The 26,781-nt window shown below is 48.4% G+C and overlaps 1 protein-coding gene across 6 annotated transcripts in view; it reads left to right on the forward strand.

Annotated features, from left to right (window-relative positions):
* Positions 1-26,781, forward strand: part of AGAP1 (ArfGAP with GTPase domain, ankyrin repeat and PH domain 1) — a 638,294-nt gene that overhangs the window by 245,555 nt on the left and 365,958 nt on the right. For all 6 annotated transcript variants that reach the window (XM_055291058.2, XM_055291060.2, XM_055291059.2 and 3 more), the window contains 3 exons: positions 2,962-3,047; positions 6,674-6,815; positions 12,424-12,558. In XM_055291058.2, the coding sequence (XP_055147033.1) occupies positions 2,962-3,047; positions 6,674-6,815; positions 12,424-12,558 (363 nt within the window). The remainder of the gene's footprint in view (positions 1-2,961; positions 3,048-6,673; positions 6,816-12,423; positions 12,559-26,781) is intronic.

Consider the following 26,781-nt stretch of genomic DNA (forward strand, 5'->3'; position numbering starts at 1 on the left):
ACACAGGGTTGGGACGGTGTGGCGGTGAGGTCCGTCTGACTGTGATATATGTCAGGGGAAGGAGGGACCGAGGCGGGAGTGGGCGTGGGCAGGCAGGAAACTTGTGCAGAAAGCTAGCAAAGAAGTGTAGATGATTTCAATGAATGCGAGGGGTAGGGAAGGAGAGCAGAGGGAAATTAAAAAGACTTGGGGGTGAGATAAGTGGGGCAGGGATGATGAGGATCCTTGTTCGCTGAGCTCCTCTCTGTCCCAAGCAGGGTTCTAAGAGCTTTTCATGCATTAACTCACTAAGGAAGGCTCTGTTTAACCCCCATTTCACAGGTGAGGAAACTGAGGCATCGAGCAGTTGAGTTATTTGCCGGAGGCCACTCAGCCAGGGAGGGCTTGGCAGGGATTTGAACCTGGTGGGCTGGTGCCTGGGGCCATGCACAGAACAGGGTATGAAGGAGAAGATTTTTCTCCAGATAAAGAGTAACAGATTTCCTTTTCAAATGTTATTTTTCTTTCTTTTTTTTGAGACAGTCTTGCTCTGTCACCCAGGCTGGAGTGCAGTGGCGCGATCTCGGCTCCCTGCAACCTCCACCTCCCAGGTTCAAGCAATTCTCCTGTCTCAGCCTCCCGAGTAGCTGGGATTACAGGCCCTCACCACGACACCTGGCTAATTTTTGTGTATTTGTAGTAGAGACAGGGTTTCCCCATGTTGGTCAGGATGGTCTAATTTTTTTTGTATTTTTGGTAGAGACAGGGTTTCACCATGTTGGTCAGGCTGGTCTCGAACTCCTGACCTCAGGTGATCCACCTGCCTCAGCCTCCCAAAGTGTTGGGATTACAGGTGTGAGCTACCGCGCCCAGCCTTAAATGTTATTTTTCTTAAAAGGGTCAAATTCAATTCATGTCACCAAGATACAACAGGTTTCCAACATCTCTTTTTAAAAAGTTTTTTTAAAGGGAAATAATACTGCTATCACTGTTGCAGACTTTTCTGTCGTGGGCAGGCTTATTCAATGTTAAATACGACTTTTATTAAAGCGGATTAAAAGAACCTTGGCAGAAATTTCGAATAAGACCGGGCCGGGTACTATTCAGGGTGCTTTGTGTCAACTTGTTACTCCTCACCTGCTAGGACGTCATCCCCTTTGCATCTGGGGACACTGAGGTGGGGAGAGGTGGGGCGAGGCTACACAGTTGTGTGTGGCGTGGCAGAGCCAGGGTTCAGGCAGAGCTGGGCCAGTATCGGGGTCTGGGGGCGACCGTCTGCAGCACCATCACATACGTGGGGATGTCCACCTGTGTCAGATGTTTCCCAGCTTGTTTCATGATGACAACAGCTCTGCTAGAAAGGCGTTTCTTTGCTGCCTGTGAGGACTCTCGATTCAGGGACCCTGAGTCTTTGGGACTCTTGTGCAGCTGGGGCTCACCCTGTCTGGACCCAGCGTCCTGACTGGCCTGGATGTGTCCCCTGCTAACGGACCGCAGCCTGACCATTTCCAATGGGCCCTACTTTCTTGTTTCAGTGATTGGGGGGAACAGCAAAACGAGAGTTTATCTGCTTTAACATCAAAAGGTCTTCTTCATTGTTGTGTTACTGAGTGGACTGAACAGCAGATTTATTTGCTTTAACAAACGCGGCTGCCTGTGATGGTGGCATAGGGGTTGAGTGTGAGCACGTGAGCATGGCAGGAGCTCGCGGGCACGGGCCATCGCCCTAGTCAGCCCTCTGCGGCCTCAGAGGGTAGCTGCCCGTCTGGAGGGCCTCGGACACTTTCAGGCTGGGATGGGGACTCCGATTTTTAGCTTCTTGGGCACTGACGTGGTTCAGACCCAGGATTCTAGGAAGGAAGGTTCCCGTCGCAGGGGAGGGAATCAGACGTCGCTCTGGGCGGCAGAGGAGCTGGCAGGCAGCCTCTGGGCTCTGGCAGCATTGTCCTCTGGGTCCAGCGATTCGGGGTTTAGACAGGGTTTCTGGACGGCATCTGCACCGAGGAGCGGAAGACGAGAGCAGGGAACCGATGCGGGCCTTCCCTCTCTAAAACAAGAGTTCCGAATCCCCATCAGGGTTCCCTAGCATGGTCTCAGAGCCCAGGATCTGGAGGGGGGCGTCTGTCGTTGGAGAAGGCAGAGGAGCCAGGGTGGAATCCTTCCCGCTGCCGAGCAGGAGCAGGGCTGGCCTAGCGGGCCGGGCTGGGCACTGCAGCCACCTTGTACCATCCCCTCCTGATGAGAGCATCGGGGGCCGGGACGTCCAGGGTAGCACTGGGCCTCTCATGCCCGCACCCCCTCCTCGTGGTCACCTCTGTTCCTGCAGGGTCCCGGTGGTCTCTCGCTAACCCCGCGTGGTCTCTAACGCCTCCTGTCAGCCGCTGCTCTGCTGTCTCCACCTGTGCGGAGGTCCCATCCAGTAGTTTCTGTCTAACCCGTGTGTAGTAGTGAAGCGTCCCTCCCCTAATTGTGGCCTGTGACTCTGGAAACACCATTCTCATGATGTTCTATGTCTCCCTTTCAAGAACTGGGTTTCTCTTGAGGAGAATACAGGTTCTCGGCCCTGTAATTTACCAAGAGGTTGCAGATCAGGCACCTGTTAAGCATGAAAAATTTGTTTCAGTTTTGTGAACCCAACAAGAGAATGACAATTTTGATGTTCTCTGTTTCCCAGTGAGTGAGAATTCCTGAATTTACATAGAAAGCCCACAAGAAAAGTCCACACTTCTTGGCCACAAGTGTCTGGCGTTGCGAAGGAGGCTGTGCCTTCCAACTGGAAACGCACACGGGTTCCTAAAGACAAACATTTAAATCTGAGTTCGGCTCTGTTAAAATTCAGCATTTGCTGGCAACATCCTAAATACCCAGTTGCCTCCAGGGTGACAGCCTAGGGTGTATTTTTCCACAAGCGAAGCCCACGTCTGTCTGCCCTCCTCACTTTCTGTTGTTCTTGTGTAACGAGATGTTTTGTGTGTGTGGCAGGTGGCAGGTTCAAGAAAGAGATTGTCGTTGATGGACAGAGCTATCTGCTGCTGATTAGAGATGAAGGGGGCCCCCCAGAGGCGCAGGTGAGTATACGTGCACGCCCCAAGCCTGCTTTTTTCCCTTTGTTTTCTGAGGTTTGATTCAAGAAATGCTTCTAGAGATCAGTGACGTGCTTTCCAAAAAAGCGGAAACCCCATAAAAAATGTTTCTTTCCTATCACTGCATTTTTTCTCATCTCTAAGAGGCTAATTCTTTTTTTTTTTTTTCCGAGACTAAATCCCACAGGGAAGTTGGGTTTATATGGTGGCTTTTCACTTTGTGTGTTTTTAAAAAGGCAGGAAACGCACACTCTGCCCTGGTTGGGGAACCCAGTTGAAATGACATCTGGAGATTTCTGTAGTGTGGTTTGTTTTTTGGCCTTTTCCTTTGAGTGGTTTGATCTCTAGAGCAGTGAGAGTTAGAGAGCTTGCTGGGTGGAATTGGGAGTCCCGTCTTCTCTCTGTCTCTGGTAACTACAGGCGTTGGCCCCTCTGTGCTGCCCTGGCCTTGGCCCAAGCAAGGCAGTCTCCACCGAAAGCTGGTATGAAGCATATTACGGAAGCATATTCCTTTGGAAGCTCCTGGAAAGATGGACATTCTGGAAATAACAAAACATGAGTGTGGAAGATCTCTTTTTTTGGTTTATTTAACCCGCTTTGTTTTACTTACAGCATAATTTACCAGTTAAACACTTTATTATTATTATTTTTTTTTTTTATTATTATTTCATTTACTTATTTATTTTTTTGAGACAGTCTCGCTCTGTCTGTCGCCCAGGCTGGAGTGCAGTGGCGCGATCTCGGCTCACTGCAAGCTCCGCCTCCCAGGTTCAGGCCATTCTCCTGCCTCAGCCTCCTGAGTTGCTGGGACTACAGGCGCCCGCCACCACTCCCTGCCAATTTTTTGTATTTTTAGTAGAGACGGAGTTTCACCATGTTAGCCAGGATGGTCTCCATCTCCTGACCTCGTGATCCACCCGCCTCAGCCTCCCAAAGTGCTGGGATTACAGGCGTGAGCCACCATGCCTGGCCCAGTTAAACACTTTAAAGGAGCCAAGAGCTGGTAACGGCTAGTGACCTTGAATGCAAATGGAATGTCAGACATTTTCTTGACGTTATTTCCTGGACTTACCTTTTTGTGAACGTGCAGCATAGGATTGTTAAGATGGAGAAAGTGAGAGATACTGAATACAGGACTTCTTAGGCCTCAGGTCTAGTACTCCACAGGTTGGAGGGCTGTGCGGTTATACAGAAGATGCCACAGATTTGCCATGTTGCACTGACTCTAAAACACCGGTGACCGTTAAGATGTACCAATATTCAAAAGAAGAATGCTGCCAATTAAACTATGAAACAGCCGCAGTAATTAGGTGCATTCTGATTTCAAAGATGTTTAAGTTTGTAAAATTTTGTTTCTTAGCATTAACGATACCATGTACTTGATCATAACAAGGAAAGACCTTGAAGACATGTTAAAAGTGAAAACTTAGTTACAAAGCAGTTTGAGCCCATGTTCAGTGACCATCTGGTAGTTTATAGTACAGCAGGGCAAAGTTAGAGGCCTGATAGGATCCTATCATCAGATGCTGATAAAAGTCAGCCCTTTCTTAGTCCCACTGAATGTATAGGACCGTGTTTGTTCTGCTACAAAGGAACTCTTGGAGGCAAGGTCCCTCCTGAGGCTGGTGATAGGAGAGAGAAGTAGGTAACATTTAGAATCACCTGAGTTGATTTTCCGTTTTCCCCAGCACATAAATGTTTTGAGTGACTGGAAAGAAGCTTTTTTCTCCACAATTAAAGAGCAAGTCTTAGCAGTATACGAAGCACAAAAGCTTAAATATAGAGAAAAATCTACAGAAGATCCTAGGTGTGGTGGCTCACACCTGTAATCCCAGCACTTTGGGAAGCCGAGGCAGGCGGATCACCTGAGGTCAGGAGTTCAAGACCAGCCTGGCCAACATGGTGAAACCCCATCTCTACTAAAAATACAAAAATTAGCCAGGCGTGATGGCACGTGCCTGTAATCCCAGCTGTTTGGGAGGCTGAGGCAGCAGAATCGCTGAAACCTAGAAGGAGGCGGTTGCGGTGAGCTGCAATCTCACCACTGCACTCCAGCCTGGGCGACAGAGTGAGATTTTGTCTCAAAAAACAAACCCCAAAGCACAGTTTCAGTTTTCTGATGGTGAACGTGTTAGATGGGGGGTTATTTATTGGGTGCCCCCCACTCAAGGAGCTGGGGAATTCAGAATGCACCCTTAGGAGATGAGAGCCACGGTTCACGTTTCCTGGGTGGATGCTCAGATGGGCTTCAGCTCCCGGCTCGAGAACTGAGGTCTGGTTCCAGGTCAGCCAGCACTCTTCATGGGCGCAGGGGGAGGTCTACTCCTCCCGCTTTCCTGGAAGAGAGAGGAAGAGCCTTCCTCAAGTCAGAGGAGGGAAAGGAGATGCCTTCCGTCAGCCTTGGTCCTGGCATGCTCTGTGGGAGCTGCCATCTCAATCTTCCCAGGTCTCTCCCGGCCTTCTTTGTTTTCAAGTCCTCATTCTCATTTAATTTTGTATTTATCATTAGAACTTCGGGTTATGTTTTACCATGTACATGTTTTACATATAACTGAATGCACTTTTCACTTACATGCAGAAGTCAGAGTTTAACCCATTAAAAACTTTCACCAAATGTATTAGAGGTGATAACCTTGGCCATAAAAACCTATCTAGGAACTACAGCTTCTTTTAGAGAAAGCAGTCAGGATGGATTTCGGTTTTGTTTTTCAAATTTCCACTTGGAAAGAGAAGGATCTTTGTTGCCAGATAGACCTGATGTGAGATTTGCTGAGCTGCTTGCAGTGAGCGTGGGAAGTCTCTGCCCTGCAGGGAGCCTCCACTCACTCAGCTCCAGTTTTCCAAGACGGTTATTGGTACTAAATGAGGTACTAGTATATGCCTGACAGTTGTGGGTATTTGTCAAAAGAGGATGTGATGTAGGTTCAACTGGCAAGACAAGAATAAAATGAATACGGCAAAGCAAGAACAAAATGGCAAGAGTCAGGCTATTGTGAAGTTTTCTTCCCTAAGTTTTGTTAATTTCCCTGAAAATAAGTAGTCATTTCTTTGCAGGAGTGCAGCAGGAGTTCAGCCAATGATGAGCCTGGGTTGAATCTTTACCCTTCCACAGAGTAGGCCAGCCGCTGCGGTAGCGAGTGGGAAGGACTGAGGGGTGGGGGGTTCTGAGCAGGCATGAGGGGTCCAGCAAGCCTTCCTTAAGAGGTTGAGAGTACAGTGGGAAGCCTTAGGGTTTGAGGGGGCTCTGGCAGGAGGTGGGGCTGGCCTTCTGTCTGCGGGGCCGCCTTGGCTGGTCGGGGCAGTGGGTGGCCAGGCCAGGAGCGTGAGGACCGCTGGGAGACTGTGTGGTTTGTGTCCTCTGAAGACAGAGTGGCTTGGGTGGGAACAGGATGAAGGGCCCATTGCCAAGGGGAACACCAGGCACGGTGTACTCAGGAGGAGGACGTGGGTGCCGTGACGGTGTGTAAAAGTGACAGTCAAAAGTCAAGCACCCGGCATGCGACCGAGGGGATTCCTGCAGCCCCCTGTTGCCTGCCACCATGCAGACATCTCTGTTCTTAATCAAGCCTTCTCACTCAGCTCCTGCTCTGCTCCCCTTCTTCTCTCCCTAGTTTGCCATGTGGGTGGATGCTGTTATATTTGTCTTCAGCTTGGAGGATGAAATAAGTTTCCAGACCGTTTACCACTACTACAGTCGAATGGCCAACTATCGGAACACGAGCGAGATTCCTCTGGTTCTGGTGGGAACCCAGGGTGAGTGATGTTTGTGTTCAGATTGTTTTGAAAGGATTCTAACAGTTAATATTTTCAGTATGGGGGAGTTTAAAAAATGCTTTAAAGGAGGAAAAATTGCCTACTGTGAATGCTCACTTTTTTGGGTAAAATTATGGAACTGAAATTATCACATTTCCTGATTTGATTCTATGGTGAAACCACTCATTTGACAACCTGAAAACAACACACACACACATATCCCAGGTGCTTTAGGAAAAATAAAATCTATTTTCCCTTGTTTTCTGGAAAAAAATATATATGTGTGTGTGTGTGTATGTTTTGTATATAAACATATATAGTCAAATACATATATATATTTTCTGCTATATTTTAATTCTCGTTCTATAAAATGATTCATAAATCATCTATTAAAGCTTATCTTTCAGTCAGTGCACCTTGAAAATAGTGCTGATTTTCAACATAGAGCAGTTCTGTTTACTAAGTTCTGTTTGTCACCGTCTTACGATCTGTATCTTATTTTTAATCTGGCAGGCCCCTCAGACAGCAGAGAATCCAACTGGGCACATTTCTTGTTTTCTCTCGGGTCACTTCGAACTTGGTCGCTTAGTGGAGTGGCTGTCACATGGCCTGAGACACAACGTCCTTGCTCTTGATCACAGCCCAGGGTTGTGCTGGGGTCTGCCACTAGGGTCTAAGATGTCACATAGGATGTTTTGTAAAAGTCAGATGGAGGTTAGATTTAAAACTGCTTTGTCAGAAATATGGGTAACATACAAATAATCCTATCAGGAAAAATTGTATATCCCTTCATTTTTGTTGTGGCTATTAATAGACTGTTTTGCGAATTCTTTTAAAATTAGCCTATCTGATGTGCCCATCCATGCTCTGGTGTGAGACGTTTCTCTTTAGGACGTCAGCTGTACGTATTGCACTAGGTGTGGTGTAAGTAGGAGGTTGCCCAGGCAGATGATTGGCTGCTTGATCATGAACCTACAAAAGCCCAGATAAATAGCGTGGCATAAACTAAAAACATTTTCCAGCTAGACGTGGTGGCTCACGCCTGTAATCCCAGCACTTTGGGAGGCCCACGCAGGTAGATCACTTGAAATCAGGAGTTGACCAGCCTGGCCAACATGGTGAAACCCTGTCTCTACTAAAAATAGAAAAATTAGCCAGGCATGGTGGCGCATGCCTGTAATACCAGCTACTCAGGAGGCTGAGGCGGGAGAATCACTTGAACCCAGGAAGCAGAGGTTGCAGTGAGCTGAGATTGCGCCACTGCACTCCAGCCTGGGTGACAGAGTGAGATTCTGTCTCAAAAAAATAAAAAGCCGGGCATGCTGGCGGGTGTCTGTAATCCCAGCTACTTGGGAGGCTGAGGCAGGAGAATCTTTTGAATCTGGGGAGGTGGAGGTTGCAATGAGCCAAGATCGTGCCACTACCCTCCAGCCTGGTAGACAGAGGGAGACTCCATCTCAAGGAAAAAAAAAAAAACTGAAAGTATCTTCTCAGTGTGCTAGATGGGAGATGTTAGAGTTGGGTTTCCTGGAGAGCACCTCCCCCAACCTGTTTTTTTGTTTGTTTGTTTTTGTTTTTTTTTTTAAAGCATGTGGAGTGGCCACTGGTCGCTCTCCCTCCTGAAACCTTCAGAGCCAGAGCTCTGTTTATCCTAACACAGAAGGGAGGAAGGATTCTTAGGCCTAATGCGCCCTCTAGTGTTCATCAGGAGACAAGGCTGCACCACCAAAAAGTCTGGTTCTTGTGAGAATGCAGAATTGCCATATTTGAGGTGGCATCTTGAAAATGCCTAATGGTGTTTTAAAGTGGATGCTCATCCACAGCAGGTTCTGCTTAAAGCTGCCTTGAAGTCGAATAGAGAAATTCCGAATAAGCTCCCCTTCCCGCAGGCCCGACCGTGGCATTTTTGAGCAGGGTCCTTCAGGGCTGTGTGCAGACACCACTCACAGGCTGCTGGAGCTCAGGAGGTTTGATTTTAGGACTCAGAATGGGCTTTTGCTGAGACTCACTGTGAAAAGTGGCAGTGAAGTTCCCGGCCTGGAAAGATGCCCTGCGATCAGGGTCTGTTCTCTGAGTTCTGAGTACACATCCATGTTCCGTCAGTAGGAAGGGAGTGTCTGAGATCCCGGGAGTTGGGACCACACACACCTGCGTGTGACTGGCTGCTGGCTGGGTGACCTTGACCCCTGGGGCTCTGGTGGGGTTCAACAGGAATTCCCAGAAGACACTCAGGGCATCCATGGGTATGTGATAGGCGTCTAATGGTGGCTGCTTTTGTTCCTCATATTTCAATATGTGACCCCTGTGATTCCAGGGGTCCTGCCTGCGATCCTGAACCCCATCCCCCACTGCCGCTGCCCCTAGAGACAGTGTATCCCTCTGAGTCTCCTTCCTGAGCCGAGGGGCACATCGAGCCTCCTGCCGGGGTGGCTGCTTAGATTCTCGAGAAACCCTGATGAAGTTGAAGTCCTTGAGTAAAAGAAAGTACCCCCATTTATTCCCATGAATTCCATGAACATCTGTTGATCAGATGTGGAAAGATGCCCAGGAAGGCCCCAGAGGAGTGTCTGCATGTGCGAGGGTGGCCTCCGGGGTGGGGAGGTAAGCTGGCCCCACACCCTCCCGGGGTGAGCAGGTAAGCGGCCCCATGCCGTCCCGGGATGAGCAGGTTAGCCGGCCCCACACCCTCCCGGGGTGAGCAGGTAAGCCAGCCCCATGCCCTCCCGGGGTGAGCAGGTAAGCCAGCCCCATGCCCTCCCTGCAGGACTCCTCTTAGCCGGGCCACCCCCAGATGAACCAGAACGAAAAGTTGCAATCAGGGCTGCATTCCCTACCTGCGGGATTCTCTTGGTCCTTCCCTAGACTTCAAGGAGCACCCCCAGAAAGCCCGATGGCAGGAAGCTGGCATGCACGTGGGCTCTGAGGGTCCCTGCCGCGACGCCTGCTTCCTACGTGCAGACTTGCTCTCTGTGAAGCTCGTGCGCGGCTGCTCTTGCAGGGGTTTGGCTTCCTGGGATGCCAGAGACAAAAGAGGGATCAGGTTGTCCAGGAAGGCACCTGGCATTTCTCTTCCTGCTGGTTTGGGGTAGGCAGCGTTAGAGGTCAGAGCATATGGAATGGGAAAGAACTGAAGAGGAATTAGGTTCATTGCCAAAGGATGCCTAGGCTGGGGTGAGGCCTCCGCCCGCTGGCAAGAGGGGCAGCTCTGCCCGCAGGAGCTCTTTCTGGGCAGTAGCCAAGGACTGCACGAATGTTCATAGTTGGGCAAGATGGGAATGAATGAGGTAATCATTTAATGTTTGTTAAACAAGTTCTATTTTAAAGACTTGCAAATTAAATTGATTTGAGGGAGAAGCACGATCTGTAAAAAGCTACGGAGTTAAAAGTGGAATGAAAATAAGACAGGTATAGAACCAAAATGCGAGTGCAGAAGCCCGTTTCGGTGCAGTGGCAGAGATTCCCATGGTGCACCTTTGAAGCCGAAATTTGACAGAAACCGAGTGAGCTTGCCACTGGGGACGGAGGGGCTGCGGGATCGCTGGGCCGCAGGTCAGGGTCTCATGGAAGCCGGGTGGATGCCACGTGGCCTGTTTTCAAAATTATCCTAGAGCATTGAAATATCAGGGACTTCTAACTTCTTTTTACAATTAAAAAGGAAATGTTTATACTTAAAAAAAAAACTTTCTTTTCTTAAATGTTGTGAAATGCAAGTCAGATTTACTAATCAGCAAGACAAGAAGGCAGGACGAGGCACCCTTTGACCATATCCCTGGAACGGGGGTGCAGCCTGTGGAGGCTATAGTGGTGATTGTCAGAGAAAGAACCCTTAACTGCGGAGTTCACTTGCCTTCCGGTAACGGAGAAACGTCAGCCGAAACCTATTTCATGGGGCTAAGAAAATAACATGATAAAAGAGAAAAGGAAAAACTGAATAAATTCCTCAGGACATCACTTTTTAAATATACTTCAAAAAATGAAGTTGCCAAATGCCCTTTCTCCACAAAAATAAAATGTCGAAGGTGGTCGCTCTGTTATATAACTTTGCTGCTATTTCTTTGACTGGTGGAGAAATCCTGTTGGTGGATTTTTGTTTAAAGAGTTGTTTATTGTTTGCTTTGGCATAAGAGTCTTCAAGCCCTATGAAAAAGATTCAGGTTAGCAAACTGTCTCTGAAGGCTGGGCACAGTGGCTCACGCCTGTAATCCCAGCACTTTGGGAGGCCCGGGCGGGTGGATCACTGGAGGCCAGGAGTTGAGACCAGCCTGGCCAACATGGTGAAACCCCGTGTCGACTAAAAATACAAAAAATGAGTTGGGCATGGTGGCGAGTACCTGTAATCCCAGCTACTTGGGAGCCTGAGGCAGGAGAATCATTTGAAACCAGGAGGCAGAGGTTGTAGTGAGCCAGATCATGCCACTGTACTCCAGCCTGGGCGACACAGTGAGACTCCATCTCATAAAACAAACAAACAAACAAACAAAAATCTGTGAAAAGTCCTCTGTCCCCCCTAAGCCCTGTGGCTGTTCACATTCCAGCTCCTCATTTCTCTGTTCCAGGTGCCATTGTAACTCAATAGTAACGGAATGGATGGGGCAGGGCTGGGGGTGGGGAATCCTGACAGCTGAGCTTTAAAAAAAAAAAAAAAAAGGCTCAGTTTCTTTTTTAGGAAACTGGTGCTGACATCCCTGTGCAGCTGCTCAAACGCCCCCATGTGCACACATGACTTAGATTGGGGGGATCCAGGTCACCTGTGACCCTGAGGAGGTCCATCAAAACCTCAGGGGACTCGCTGCTCCCCTCTCCGCAAACCTCCCTCCCACCCCTCTAGGCCTCACCCCTGCATCTCCCTCATATACACCAGCTGCCCTGCCGGCCTCTGTCTCAGGCACTCTGCCCCAGGCAGTGCGTGCTGCACCCCACCTGCTGCAGGTGAGGGTTCTCTGACCGCTTGCTCTAAAACCCAGAGTCACCCAAGCCTCCTGACCTCCTTCCTGGCATCATTTACAGTGTGGCCATCTTACATTCAGAACCATTCATCACATTCGTCTTTCTTTTCTGCTTGCCTCTCTGCCCAACTAGAATGTCTGTTTCATGAGAGTGCAGATTGTGTCTGTTTCAACAATTCACTGGGGTATCCCTGTACATAGAACAGAAACAGACCCTAAATGGGGGCTCGGTGAGCATTTATTAAGTGGGTCATTGGACAAGTGACCATACCTAGAAGAAGAATGCCAGTGTAGGGAGTATGCTTAGCCACCTGCGTGGTGCACAGAAGGGGGCCTGCACATAGGGACTGTGTGTGTGGTTTTTCCTCCTTTCTAAAGTATGTGTCCTCTAGACCCATATTTAAGTCTCGTTCCTTCTTTCTGAACATTTTAAAATTTCAGTTTCAGAAGCTCTCCTGTAAAACAAATTTCTATGAACGAATAACTTTCTCTGGTGTTTGAGTCTGTTATTTGAGAGGCAAACTGTGCTCTACAATTCCAGATTCATAGACTAATTACATTTCTTCTGAGTAAGGTACCAGCTTTCCGTGTTGTGGGGAAGGTGGGAAGTAGTTAGAGCTGTCATCGTCACCATGCCGTTACTTTTTGGTCTTCTGTTCCAGATGCCATAAGTTCTACTAACCCGAGGGTCATCGATGACGCCAGGGCGAGGAAGCTCTCCAACGACCTGAAACGGTGCACATACTACGAGACGTGTGCTACATATGGGCTGAACGTGGAGAGGGTCTTCCAGGACGGTAAATGCACATGGCTGGGAATTTACTTTCAGTTCATGATACGGGAGGCACTTCAGGAAATCAGTCCTGCCTGCACTTGTGCACGTGGGTGGCGGAAATATGTCACTGATGGGTGGGCATTGGTATTGAGAGCAGTCCATCCCAGAGGCAATTCTCAGGTATGTTTCATATAAATAGTGCGGTGTTCAGAAGTGACAACAAGGCATGGCTTGAGAACAGCCTGGTGTTGGGTCTGTGTGTCACCTATGGGGCCGTTTTGCATACAGGATAGAACATTTCTTGAGCTGTTATTCATCCATGTGCTCTGTAAAACTTGTTTGTGAGCCATTTCTTTATTGTAATTGCCTATTCTTAATCCAGTCCCGTCCTTTAAAGCAGTTTAAATATTTGATATTAGGCTTTGAGGAGAGAGCTGAAAGGAGAAGAGAGAGTGTCAAGTTTGGACTCCCCCCCCCCGCCACCAAAAAAAAATAATGACACGATAGCACTTAGAGCAGAGGGTGAGGACCAGCCTTTTGGAATTGTTTTTAGGTTATTTTATTCATTATTGATCACCTACCTTCAGGAACGGCCACAAATCCGACAGAAAATTCTCCTAGAAGAGCATAAGGTTCTGCAAGGGGGTCACATACTCGTGGATGATCATAGCGCCAGACGTCATCTTTGAGAGAGGAGCCTGTGCAGATGCGTGGGGTGGGCGGGAGAGGTGGCGTCACCCTGGGGATAGGAGGGTCTGGGGTAGATAAGGACTGATACTTCTAAAGCCAGTCTTTTCAAGTTGGAAGCTTGGGAGAGGCATGGTTCTGGCAGAGGGTCCCCTTGCTGGTGGGAGTGGTGGAAGTCACTTGTAGGGTCCTCTCCCCTTCTGGTTTAAATCCATGGGGGCAGAGCCACCTGTCCCCCTGCTCTGGTGCCGAGGGGGTTGTCAGGGGCAGAGCAGGGCAGCCACGCTCGGGCTCTCCGGAGAGTGCTGGAGCCGCTTCGAGGTGATGGAGGAGTCGCCGCGCTCTGACCCTGAAGACCCATGGTGAAAGCAGTGGCTGCAGGACTGTTCCCGGGACTTCCTCCAAATGGGGCAACCTGTGTTTTTCTTTTACATGTTTAAATTAGTCTTGAGTTGAAATTGTAGGAATTCTATACGTTCACTGTTCAACTCAGTTTCAAAGATGACATCAGTTCTCAAACTTCACATTTTCCTTCCTGGAGCAGTGAGGTTCCTTTCTAAGCCTGCCATCTCTTCCCGCGCATCTCTGCCTCTCAGATACTTACCTGTTTTTCAGCACATTGGTCCTAGTTAGTCCTTCATGGCTTAGGTTTCTTCTCGCCTTTTCCAGTGCCAATGCTGAAGAAGCACAGGGTTCCCCTGAGAAGCAGCACAAAGTCGCTGGGGTCCCACAGCCCCTTCTTCCCTCCACTCACGTTTATCCCAGGCACCTCATGCCGCCTCTGTTTGGAGAACGTCCTGTGGGGAGCAAACCTCATTTCAAGCCGTGCCGGTGAACATTAGTGAGACATTAGTGAGACTTGGAAGAACTGTGCAGGGAGGCCCTTGGAGCTCTTCTCAGGCACACCCTAATGGAGCAAGGTCACTGCTGGCTGCTGCGCTGCCGAGGCCTCTGTGAATGTTGAAGTAAAGCGTCGTAGATGAAGGGTCCCCGGGCCCATGCATGAGGCCAGCTGCCTGTTTTCATAAATAGACTTTTCTTCTTTTTTTTGGAGACAGGGTCTCGCTGTTTGCCCAGGCTGGAGTGCAATGGCGTGATGGCAGCTCACTGCAACCTCTGCCTCCCAGGTTCAGGCAAATCTTGTGCCTCAGCCTCCCCAGTAGCTGGGATTACAGGCACATGCTGCCACACCTGGCTTATTTTTTGTATTTTAGTAGAGACGGGATTTTCACCATGTTGCCCAAGTTGGTCTCAAACTCCTGAGACCAGGCAATCTGCCCACCTTGGCCTCCCAAAGTGCTAGGATTATAGGCATGAGCCACCGCGCCTGGCTGTAAATAGACTTTTTGTGACGCAGTGCCATGCTTTGTGTCGATGGGCTGCAGCGGGTTTGGGCCCCTCTCCAGCTGTGACAGCAGAGATGAGGGTCTTTGCGGCCCGAGAAGCCCAGAATATTTACTCTCTGACCCCGTGCAGAGAGCTTGCCGGTCCCCAGTGCAGGATATCAGGGACTCAGTTGTCTGGATAAGTTTAGTCTCCACAGTGACTCCTTTGCTTTCGTATTTATCATGGTTAACATACATGAGTTTTCCATAAATTGATGAATGCTTCTTATAAAAATAATGTTGTCAATAATGAATACTGGGGGATGTCAGGATGATGCTGCCTTCCTGCCAAACAGCCTTTGTCCGTTCTGGCTGCTCTAACAAGACCCAGTGGCTTATACAACAGACTTACTTTTCCCACTTATGGAGGATGGGAGTCCAGGGCCAGGTACTGGTGGGTGTGGTGTCTGCCGAGGGTCATTCTCCTAGTGGGCTATGTGCTTGTGTCGTGGAGAACAGAGGACACAAGCCCTCGCCTGTCCCTTCCCATAAAGGCACTTAACCCATCACAGAGTTCCACCCTTGTGATCAGCCACCTGGCAGAGGCCCCACCTCTTATTCCCCTGGGGGTCAGGATTTCAGTATAAGAATTTGGGTTGAGTTCCATACCACACCCAGCACATTCAAGGCAGAGGACAGGCAGCCAGCCACCTCTGTGTTGGAAGCATTTCGTTTTCTTCAGGTTGAGGGGTGGCAAGGGGAGAATAAGGACTGATATTTCTACATATTATTTTTAAATATTCAGAAAAAGCATTTCCGTTGCTGTGACAGCTCATGTCGCACCTCCCCAGGTGATGCTATGATGAGTGTCCGTTTTCATGGGCACAGGAGATTTCCGTTCCAGTTTCGTATTATAGAAATAATACATTCTCATTATGTATTCGGATTTTGGCTGGACGCAGTGGCTCACACCTGTAATCCCAACACTTTGGGAGGCTGAGGAGGGCAGATCACCTGAGGTCCGTAGTTCGAGACCAGCCTGGCCAGCATGGCGAAACCCCATCTCTACTAAAATTACAAAAAATTAGCCGGGCATGGTGGCAGGCACTTGTAATCCCAGCTACTCAGGAGGCCAAGGCAGGAGAATCGCTTGAACCTGGGAGGCGGAGGTTGCAGTCAGCTGAGATTGCACAACTGCACTCCAGCCTGGGTGACAGAGCAAGACTCTGTCTCAAAAAAAAAAAAAAAAAAGGTAGGATTTTATGGAATCTGAAAAGCAAATACCTGTGATGCTACAACTTCCGTGACTATTGCGATTTTTTTTGTCCTTAAAATATTTTCATATGAAGATACATTTTTAAAATAAAATCAGAGTTACTTTGCATGTTTTATGTCATAGTTATATGGTGTATGGTTTCTTATTTGTATATATATTTTCACGTAAATCACAAACTCAGTGATGAAAGTAGTTGCTGAGTAGGGGCTTTATTGGGTACTTAGCAATCCTCAACAATAACAAAGTAAAAATCCTCAAGGAAAGTTAAACATTGTAAGGTTTATATCAAGTTGAAGAAATCGAGGCTCAGAGAAACGACATAGCTTCACCCAAAGGGACACAGCCTGGACTGGATCCCCCATCTTGGGACCTGAGAGCCTCGACTTAACCGCAGCACCAGAACATTGTCATTAAAATGGAAGCAAATCAGGTCCTGGGGCCTCAAGAACACACCAGCTAGCTCTGCCCACAGGTCTGGGGAGGGCCTCGCAGGGGATGCACCCTGCCAGCAGGGCCTCTGCCAGCTTTGCCCACAGATCTAGGGAAGGCCTCATAGGGGATGCACCAGCCAGCAGGGCCTCTGCCCACAGGTCTGGGGAGGGCCTCACAGGGGATGCACCAGCCAGCAGGGCCCCTGCCCGCTCTGCCCACAGGTCTGGGGAGGGCCTCACGGGGGATGCACCAGCCAGCAGGGCCCCTGCCCGCTCTCCCCACAGGTCTGGGGAGGGCCTCGCAGGGGATGCACCAGCCAGCAGGGCCCCTGCCCACTCTGCCCACAGGTCTGGGGAGGGCCTCACGGGGGATGCACCAGCCAGCAGGGCCCCTGTCCACTCTGCCCACAGGTCTGGGGAGGGCCTCACAGGGGATGCACCAGCCAGCAGGGCCCCTGCCCGCTCTCCCCACAGGTCTGGGGAGGGCCTCGCAGGGGATGCACCAGCCAGCAGGGCCCCTGCCCACTCTGCCCACAGGTCTGGGGAGGGCCTCACGGGGGATGCACCAGCCAGCAGGGCCCCTGTCCACTCTGCCCACAGGTCTGGGGAGGGCCTCACGGGGGATGCACCAGCCAGCAGGGCCCCTGCCCGCTCTGCCCACAGGTCTGGGGAGGGCCTCACGGGGGATGCACCAGCCAGCAGGGCCCCTGCCCGCTCTCCCCACAGGTCTGGGGAGGGCCTCGCAGGGGATGCACCAGCCAGCAGGGCCCCTGCCCGCTCTGCCCACAGGTCTGGGGAGGGCCTTGCAGGGGACCCACCCAGCCAGCAGGGTCCCTGCCCACTCGCCGACTCAGTTTATTCACATTTCTTGATAACTCTCTGGCTTCTTTTTTGCCCTAGGGCTTACTTTGTTTATTTACTTTTTATACCTTTATATGGTAGAAAGAAAATATAAAGGAAAAGCTTGTAATTTCTACATAATGTTTGGCTTGTAAATAAACAATCCAGCTGCTTCCATCACCCTGCGGAGTCCGCATTCCTGATTGGCTCTGTACCGGGGTTCATTTAAAAGGCCAGGGACCTCATTCTTTCTTCTTCAACATTTGACTTCTTAGTGTCTTGTAACAAAAGGACGTTGTAAAAATTAGTGGAGAAACATTGCATTCACTTTTTGTTCACTTGTGTAGTCCTGTTAACTTTTCTTTCATTCATGGAATTGCCAAATGGCTGCTAGCAAGTGGCTTTAGGTATTGGGAAGCAGCCTAGCAGGGTGGTTCATCCATCCAGTCACTCGTTCATCTGAGCTCCAGCTTCCCACTCACTGTGCGTCTGGTCAGGGGCTAGAGACAGATTGGGAAGCACAGGCAGGGTCCTTTCCTCCGTGAAGTTAAGGTCTGCTAGGGAGGGTAAACACCAAACAGTCACCCAGAAACGACCTGTGTCTTGCCCAGGGGTGGAGAAGTGTGGCAGCCCAAGCTGCTTTCTGGGGGTGGAGCGTTCTCACCCCTGCTCACAGGTGAGTTTGTGTGGCTTGCGGGGCAGGGCGAGCTGGCTGCACAAGATGGTTTCTGCTTGACCTGGGCAGCTGAGCTGGACATGGGCCATGGGTACCCAACTGTTTGGATTCTCAGCAGAGCCCCGGGGGAGGGAGACACTGGGGGCTGGGATGGGCTGGATGTGTGGACTTGGCAGCTGGGGGCTACAGGTCCATCTGCAGGGACTGCACAGGGCTCTCATTCTTAGATTGCCTCACAGCCAGCGGCTCTGCACCTGTCAGATTCTGTGTGGCTGTTTGCCTTTTCCTGCAACTGGGAAATAACCTATATACAAGTTTTTCTATTTTTAAAGTTAAAATGGTGATTTCAGTGTTTGGCATTAAATTCTTCGAAAGTCCCTGTTCATTTGTTCTGTTAGGGCCTGGATACATGAACATGAAGGATTACAGAAAATAAAGTTTATTCCATGTAGACATTGTTTCTCTGGTCCTACGATCCCTCCCCCTTCCCCTTCCCTTTTTTCAAGGCAGGGTCTCTGTCACCCAGGTTAGAGTGCAGTGGCACGATCTAGGCTCACTACAACCTCTACCTCCCGGGTTCAAGCAGTTCTCCTGCCTCTGCCTCCTGAGTAGCTGGGATTACAGGCATGTGTCATCATGCCCAGCTACTTTTTGGATTTTTAATGGAGACTGGTTTTTGCCATGTTGGCTAGGCTGGTCTTGAAATCCTGGCTTCAAGTGATCCTCTGGCCTCGGCCTTCCAAAGTGCTGGGATTGCAGGCATGACCCACAGCGCCCAGCTTGCGATTCTTCTTTAAAGAGACATTTTTCCCACTTCATATGAAGGACCAGCTTTCTGAGTGGCAGCAAGCAACTCTTCCGCACAGACAGAGTGCATGTCTGACATGGGACTGTAGTCAGGTCTCCGGAAGGTCAGGAAGGGTGTAGTGTTGGTGATGGGATTTTTCAGCCTACATGCTGAAAGGTCACCTAAAATAGTTATAACTTAGTGACAAAAATAAATCCTCCCTTCAGAAGGCCAAGTCACGTTCAAGGTGGTAGCAAGCTGTGTATAGGTAGCGACAGGGCCCCTTTGAGCATTACGTGTGCACCTTGGGAGGAAGAGAGCGGAGAGCGGGCTCTGCCTGTATATTCTTGCAGATGGTGCATTCAGCACTGTCGTTCCCTGCGTTAGGTTTTGGAGAGTGTAAATTTTAGTCTGTCTTCAAATGCTTTGAGTTTCTCGTCTTCCTGAGTAGCGTGTTGGGAGCTTTCTCTGCTGCTAGTGCCATGCAGGAACACAGGGGCCTGTGTCGTGGCATCCGTTCAATCAGGGAGACAGGATCAGGGTTTTTTTTGTTTGTTTTGACATTTTTGAGCCAATGCATCCTAACTTTAATTGGGCATAGTTTATGATTGTTAAATTATGGTGTCTGTGGTAGCTGTATGGCACGTGGGATTTTAAAGGCTCCTGATTCCTAAAGACAGAGGGGTTTCCCCTTCATATGCAGTCAGGAGTACAACCTGATAGTGGTACAAAGAATTGTTTTCATTTCTTCTCCAAGCAGCTTGATGCCCTTTCTCCCTTCACCCCCCCTCTCCTAAAATGAGCTGATAAAGATGTATCTGAGTGGTCCACAGTGTGGTTTGTATGCATGGGTTGTTTATTTGCATCCCAGCATGTTTTGTTTACAGCAGGGGTCCCCAGTCAGGCCGCAGGGGAGGTGAGCGGCTTGCAAGCCAGCGTTACTCCCTGAGCTCCGCCTCCTGTCAGATCAGCGGCAGCCTTAGATTCTCCTAGGAGCACGAGCCCTATTGTGAACTGCGCATGTGTGAGATCTAGGTTACGCACTCCTTATGAGACTCTAATGCCTGACGATCTGAGATGGAACAGTTTCATCCCAAAACCGTCCCCATCCCCCACCTGCCTCCCCAACCCCTGATCCTCAGAAAAATTGTCTTCCATGAAACCAGTCCTTGGTGCCAAAAAGGTTGGGGACTGCTGGTATATAGAATTTAATATTCTTGCATGCATTTTCTGAACCTTCTAGTCACTTGTTAAATCCCAGTTCAGAGCATCACATTAGATATATGATCTGCAGTGTGCTAGGGCATGCCCCCCACCAAAACGTCAGCCTCTTCTTAAACTCGTATTCATACGACCATAGGAAAACCTACATGCAGAACTTTGATAATAGTTGTTAGACCAGATCAAGATCCATGTCAAAGAGGTAAATTACAAATTATCATCTCTCTGCTTAACGGTCTCCAGGGCCAGTTTGGTGATCTCACGTAGGAGACTTCTGTCCTAGAACAGACCTGCATTATTGTGGAGGGAGAGACAGTAGGTTCTAGGTGTATGGGAAAGCTGGGCAGTGGCGCTGGAAGGGCTCTGTGTGCCAGGTGCTAGCGCTCCCGGGCTCTGTGTGCCAGGTGCTAGTGTGGCCACAGCCTTGTGGCTTATTAGGGCTTCCTCTGTTTACACGCTGTGTACATCATCCTGGTGGATGGGTGTTTATCTGACGGTGGTTCCTGGTCTAGGCAGATCTATGTCAGTCCTTTGACCTCATTGCCCCTGGCTTTTTATGTTTGTGTTGCAGTTAACATTCTGGAAAGCACTTGTATAGAAGCCATTCCATTTGTCTTTTGTCCCTTCCCAGTAACGGCTCACCTGGGCATATCTAACCCATGCTGAGAGCCCGAGCTGGGAGAGGTCACGTTATTTTTACCAAGGTTGTGCAGGAAGTCAGGGAGCCTCGGTGTGCTCTTGATGCTTTGCTTCCAGAGATTGAAGTCCTGTTGTGCAAAGAACCCCATCTCACGTTAAATGTCTGCAACTACCTGGTCCTAATTACAGGAGTGTCCAGAACCAGGGGAGCTGTATTAATGAGCCCGTTTGTGCAACCTAATTGCACGCATGCTAGAGCGTTGGTGAATGTAAGCAGTCTTCTGGGCCTTTCCTCCTGGGTCCTGCATCATCTTAGACCATTTTGTTTTGCTCACACCACAGTCATTGTGCTGTTAAAGGATATATCAATTATGCCTATTCCATTCTTTCCTGAAATCAGCTTAATTTTCATTGTTGGGGTGGCGTGTTTTATGATTTGTTTTTGTTGCTATTTTGTTTCCTCCTTTATTATATTAGAGATTAGATTGGAACTAGTGTGTGTGTGCACGCATGCATGCGTATGTGTGTTAGTGAGGGAATACTTCAAAAAAGATTTTTTACACTTGAAAGCAAGCCATGTATATGTGTACATTAGGCACTTGATACATGTTGAAAAGGTGGATTAATGGGTCATTGTCCATTTTTTAATCACTTGTAGTAAAGACTAATAATTATATAACAATCTAACGGCTTATGATGTAGGATAGTGGATCTCATTAGGCCCAGTTTACAGCTGGGACTACATTGTTGGAAATGCTGCCTTCCCAGAGGTACATGGTGCAGCTGGTGTCAGGTGAGGCCAGCATTTCCCGTTTCTACCTGTGGTCTTGGCTGTGCACCTATACTCATCACTGTCCCCGTCTCTACACCCTCACCCCCTCCACACATTGAAAGTCTTATTTCTAAGACTTCCTGGGACAGGTGGGTGGTAGATGTATATTAGGACAGTATGAAAGAGGTTCAACTGCTTAAATTACACTTCATTAACGGGGTTCATATTTTAACATTTTCTGAGAACAAAGATGACATGAAGAAAGTGACCTACGTAAAGCTCTGGCAGCACTTATGCGGTACCAATACAAATGGGGGTTGGGGGCTGAGCAGAAAACATTCTTCAAGAGTTAAATGGTCAAGTCACATAAGGCGTAAGGTGTGTTATTTTTGTTCTGTTTTGTTTTGAGACAATGTCTCATTTTCACACAAGCTGGAGTGCAGTGACACAATCTTGGTTCACTGCAACCTCTGCCTTCTGGGCTCAAGCCATCCTCCCACCCCAGCCTCCCAAGTAGCTGGGATTACAGGTGCATGCCACCACACCCAGCTAGTTTTTGTGTTTTTAGTAGAAATGGGGTTTTGCCATGTCGCCCAGGCTAGTCTCAAACTCCTGAGCTCAAAGCGATCCGACTGCCTCAGCCTCCCAAAGTGCTGGGATTACAGGCATGAGCCATGGCACCCCGCCATATAAGGGGGTTTGATGCTGGCTTGGGAGCCATTCTGGTGTCATTAGCCCTAGGGTCATTGCCTGGCAACTTCTTTTTTTTTTGGAGAAGGAGTCTCGCTCTGTCACCCAGGCTGGAGTGCAGTGGTGCAATCTCGGCTCACTGCAAGCTCCGCCTCCTGGGTTCACACCATTCTCCTGCCTCAGCCTCCCAAGTAGCTGGGACTACAGGCACCCGCCAACACGCCCGGCTAATTTTTTTGTATTTTTAATAGAGACGGGGTTGGATGGTCTCGATCTCCTGACCTCATGATCCGCCCGCTTCGGCCTCCCACAGTGCTGGGATTACAGGCGTGAGCCACCGCACCCGGCCCCGGCAACTTCTAATGTAGGGCCATCCAGTGCATGTGAGAATCTTCAGATGGTCTCCAGAAGAGCCACATCTGACCTGCCTAGTAGCTTATCTTCCAGCGAATGGGAGAGGTGCCGACCTGCTGTTGACTGTAGGGAGACTTGATTCAGCCTGTTGGTGGGGGCGCACATGTGAGGAAGAAGCTTTTGTGGGTTTGTGTGGGTCTGTCTCTTATGCCATATCCCTGGTTTATATTTGGATGGGAAAATACACAGATGTTTGATAGCGATCATTTTTATGAAACACGACATTGCCAACTCCTTTCTTCATACGCATTTTCAAATTCAGTTCTTAACCAAAGAAGCTCTTTCTACAACAGGGCTAAATTATAAACTGAAATAGTAAATTAATACCAAAACTAAAATAAAGCTTTTTGTATAGTAAACTATACATTCAGAGTTTTAAAAAAAAAAAATCCAACAAAATGAAAAGTACTTTTGAGTTACTATTTTTAGAAAAAAAATTAGTTTGGGTTGAAAAATTCTTACACTCGTGAAGCTATAAAAGCACATGTTTTACTGATGAGAGAAGCTTCTGGCACATCAGCTGAGACAAAAATCTTCCATACTCAATAAATACAAATATAGAAGATGGGCTGGGCACGGGGGCTCACAGCTGTAATCTCAGCACTTTGGGAGGCTGAGGCAGGCGGATTACCTGAGGTCAGGAGTTTGAGACCAGCCTGGCCAACATGCTGAAACCCCCGTCTCTAAAAATACAAAAATTAGCCAGGCATGGTGGCGTGTGCCTGTAGTCCCAGCTACTCAGGAGGCTGAGGTGGGAGAATCTCTTGAACCCAGGAGGCGGAGGTTGCAGTGAGCTGAGATCACACCACTGCACTGCAGCCTGGGCGACAGAGCGAGACTCCGTCTCAAAAAACAAAACCAAAAACAAAATAAATATGAATGTGTAAGATAGAATTCATTATGAAGCTACACCAAACATTTTCAGGACCAATTTGAGAATGTGCTTGAGGTGATTATCCTTAAATCATCCAAGTGCTTTTGAATATTATTTCAATTATTTCATCTTAGAAATATGAAATCAGTTCGTTTCTTGTTTGGAGTTGCCCTTTTTATTCTTAATTGAGACAGGATCTCGCTCTGTCACACAGGCTGGAGTACAGTGATGCCATCATAGCTCACTGCAGTTTCAGACTCTGGGGCTCAAGCCATCCTCCCACCTCAGCCTCCTGAGTAGCTAGCACTACTGGTGCGTGCCACCATGCCCAGCTCATTTTTCAAAATTTTTGTAGAGATAGGGGTCTCGATGTATTGCCAAATCCAGTCTCCAGCTCCTGGTCTCAGGTGATCCTCCTGTCTCAGCCTTCCAAAGTGTGATGGGATTATAGGCGTTAGCCACCACTCCCAGCAGCCTGACTTTTAAAGGATTCTCTCTCAGTCTGTCGCTTGATTTGCTTAACACCAGCCATTTAATATGAAAATGTTTAGGTGGGGGAGGGAATATCTTAATTATCACTGTGCTCCATACTCCACACATTGCACCTGCTGGCCTTAGCGATATGGGGTCAAGTATGAAACATGATAAAGTGACACCCAAGGGACCTACAAGGAAGGGAATTTTGATTCTTTCAGAAATAACAGGAAGAAATTGTCTTAAAATCTTAAGTTCGATGTTACAAACAACCAGAGACACTAAATAAATTGTTATTTAGTGGCGTTGTAGAATATTGTGTTAATAGAGCCTGTGATCTCTTCTGGCAATTTCTGACCCTAAGTCTGGGATTTTCCCTGCTGTGCTTCTCTTACTGGAAACGTTAAGTGTGCACAGATGCTCATACGTGTGCAGAGAAATGCCTGAATTAACTCTCACACTGCCAACATTAGATCATTAAACACACTATTAGTAAATGTTCTCTGTTTTGATTTTCATGTTAAGACTCATCTCTTTTGCTCATGGAATTAATTTTATCAATGACATAGAAAATGGTTATTTTAATACTTTTCTGCACTGCGGTATCATAGCTGTGTTTTGCCCCAGGACTTCTCTCTAATGACTTTAGCCAGCTTGAATTAGCGTGATGTATCATTAATGCATACAAATGGCTTTTATTTTTGTTCATAATCTGTTCATAATGCCACGGCATTCTGCTCTTTCTAATGTTTTTAAAATGATTAAGTAGTGATGTACTTTTTGACCTAGTTAACCCTCCACGGAATCTCTAATCAAAAGAATAAGAGAATATTACTTAACTAGGATAGTCAGAAGTTGTCACAGTCTGTAGCTGATGTTTTCCAGTTATTTTGAAGTTTTTTATAATTTTTTTTCCTTAGAGAATATGGACATAGGCTGGGCGCACAGTGGCTCATGCCTGTAATCCCAGCACTTTGGGAGGCCGAGGTGGGCGGATCACCTGAGGTCGGGAGTTCAAGACCAGCCTGGCCAACGTGGTGAAACCCCATCTCTACTGAAAGCAAAAAATTAGCCAGGCATAGTGGTGCGTGCCTGTAATCCCACCTACTCGGGAGGCTGAGGCAGGAGAATCGCTTGAACCCAGGAGGCAGAGGTTCCAGTGAGCTGAGATCGTGCCGTTGCACTCCAGCCTGGGGGACAAGAGCAAAACTCCGTCTCAAAAAAATAAATAAATAATTGCAGAGAATATGGACACAGCCATATGGTCCTTTTTTCTAAGTAAACTTCACTCATCGAGGAGCTACCCACAAACCACTGGGTTAGCAGCACTGAATTTGTTCACTAGATGAAAGATGAGGAAAAGTAATCCTTTTTAAGTCGTGAGGTTCTTTTTTTTTTTTTTTTCTTGAGAAGGAGTCTCGCTCTTTCACCCAGGCTGGAGTGCAGTGGTGCGATCTCAGCTCACTGCAGGCTCCGCCCCCCCCGGGGTTCACGCCATTCTCCTGCCTCAGCCTCCCGCGTAGCTGGGACTACAGGCGCCGGCCACCTTGCCCGGCTAATTTTTTGTATTTTTTTTTTAGTAGAGACGGGGTTTCACTGTGTTAGCCAGGATAGTCTCGATCTCCTGACCTCGTGATCCGCCCACCTCGGCCTCCCAAAGTGCTGGGATTACAGGCGTGAGCCACCACGCCCGGCCAAGTCGTGAAATTCTTTAACCTCGGAAAGGGTGGCTTTGTCTCATGAACTTTGATATTTTTTGCATGGTCCTTGTAGGGTGAGCCTGGCCAGACACTGGCTCCAAGAGGATGTGAGGAATTCAGGCTCCGAGCAGATCAGGGGCATCCCTAAAGGTTGGGCTCTGGAATCTGGGGTGAGTTTGTGTATTGAATGCGGAGGCTCGTCGAAGCGTTGTGACGAGGAGAGCGATGCACTGACGGCCTTATGAGTCTTCCCTGACATAAGCAAAAGTCAGCTGGGAAGGGTGCATTTCAACTTTATTTTCCTGAGAGAAAAATAAGCCAGATACGGTGGCTCACACCTGTAATCCCAGCTGCTCAGGAGGCTAAGGCAGGAGAATTGCTTGGACCCAGAGGCAGAGGTTGTGGTGAGCTGAGATCCCGGCACTGCACTCCAGCCTGGGAGACAGAGCGAGACTCCATCTCAGAAAAACAGAAAAGAAAAATAAATTGTAAAACCTTCAGTGAGTACGTTGGATTTTGTGAAATTTGCCAAAGAGAAGAAGGATCATTTTTAAAGGATATAAAATACGGAAATAAAAACCACTCACAACACTGCCACCCGGGGGCAATGATTGTTAAGGCTCGGGTGTGTGTGTGTGTGTGTGTGTGTGCGCGCGCGTGCGTTTGAAAAAAATGGACTGTCATACATTGTGAGACTTTATAGCGTACTCTTTCACATACACGTGGAGCATCCCTAATCTGAAAATCCAAAATCTTAAACTGGAAATGCTCCAAAATCCGAAATGTTTTGAGTACAGACATGGCACACCAAGTGCTCACGGAGAATTTCGGATTCCAGGTTTTCAGTTTAGGGATGCTCAGCCCGCAAATATTCCAAAATCAAAAAAAAAATCTGAAATTCAAAACACCCTGGTTTCCAAGCATTTTGGACAAGAGATCCCCAACCCGTGTGAATACTTTTCCTACCCTGTGGTTGTTGATTTTTGCATGGCATTTCCTTGAGCAAACAGAACAGCTTTTGGACCCAGTCTCCAACTAGACACGTAGTTGGGTTTTTATCCCTCTGTATTTGATTTAGATGAGTGCTTCCGTGCATGGTTCTCTTTACTGAAAGCTGTGTCTCTGTCCTTCCTAATTTCCTGAGGATCCATCTCTGGAAGTCAGACTGTGCGTCCACGGCTTGCAGAATGAAGAAGGCTTTGAATGCTCAGTGTTGACTTGCCTTCCAGGAGGCCTGTCCTAACTTTCTGCACCTGGCCACACTGGGTATATTCATTTTGAAAACCTCTATCAGTTTATACACAGAAAAAATCAAGTATTATTTCATGTAAGTCACCCCCAAATATGAAAATAAGTCCACGTCCTGTAATCTGTTATGTTAACTGATTTCCTACCTGTCCTAGGTAGGAAAGGTCTGCTATTGAGGATGACACATGGGA

The sequence above is a fragment of the Symphalangus syndactylus genome, chromosome 8 (genome assembly GCF_028878055.3).
Source record: "Symphalangus syndactylus isolate Jambi chromosome 8, NHGRI_mSymSyn1-v2.1_pri, whole genome shotgun sequence".
In the NCBI taxonomy this organism is placed as follows: Eukaryota; Metazoa; Chordata; class Mammalia; order Primates; family Hylobatidae; genus Symphalangus; species Symphalangus syndactylus.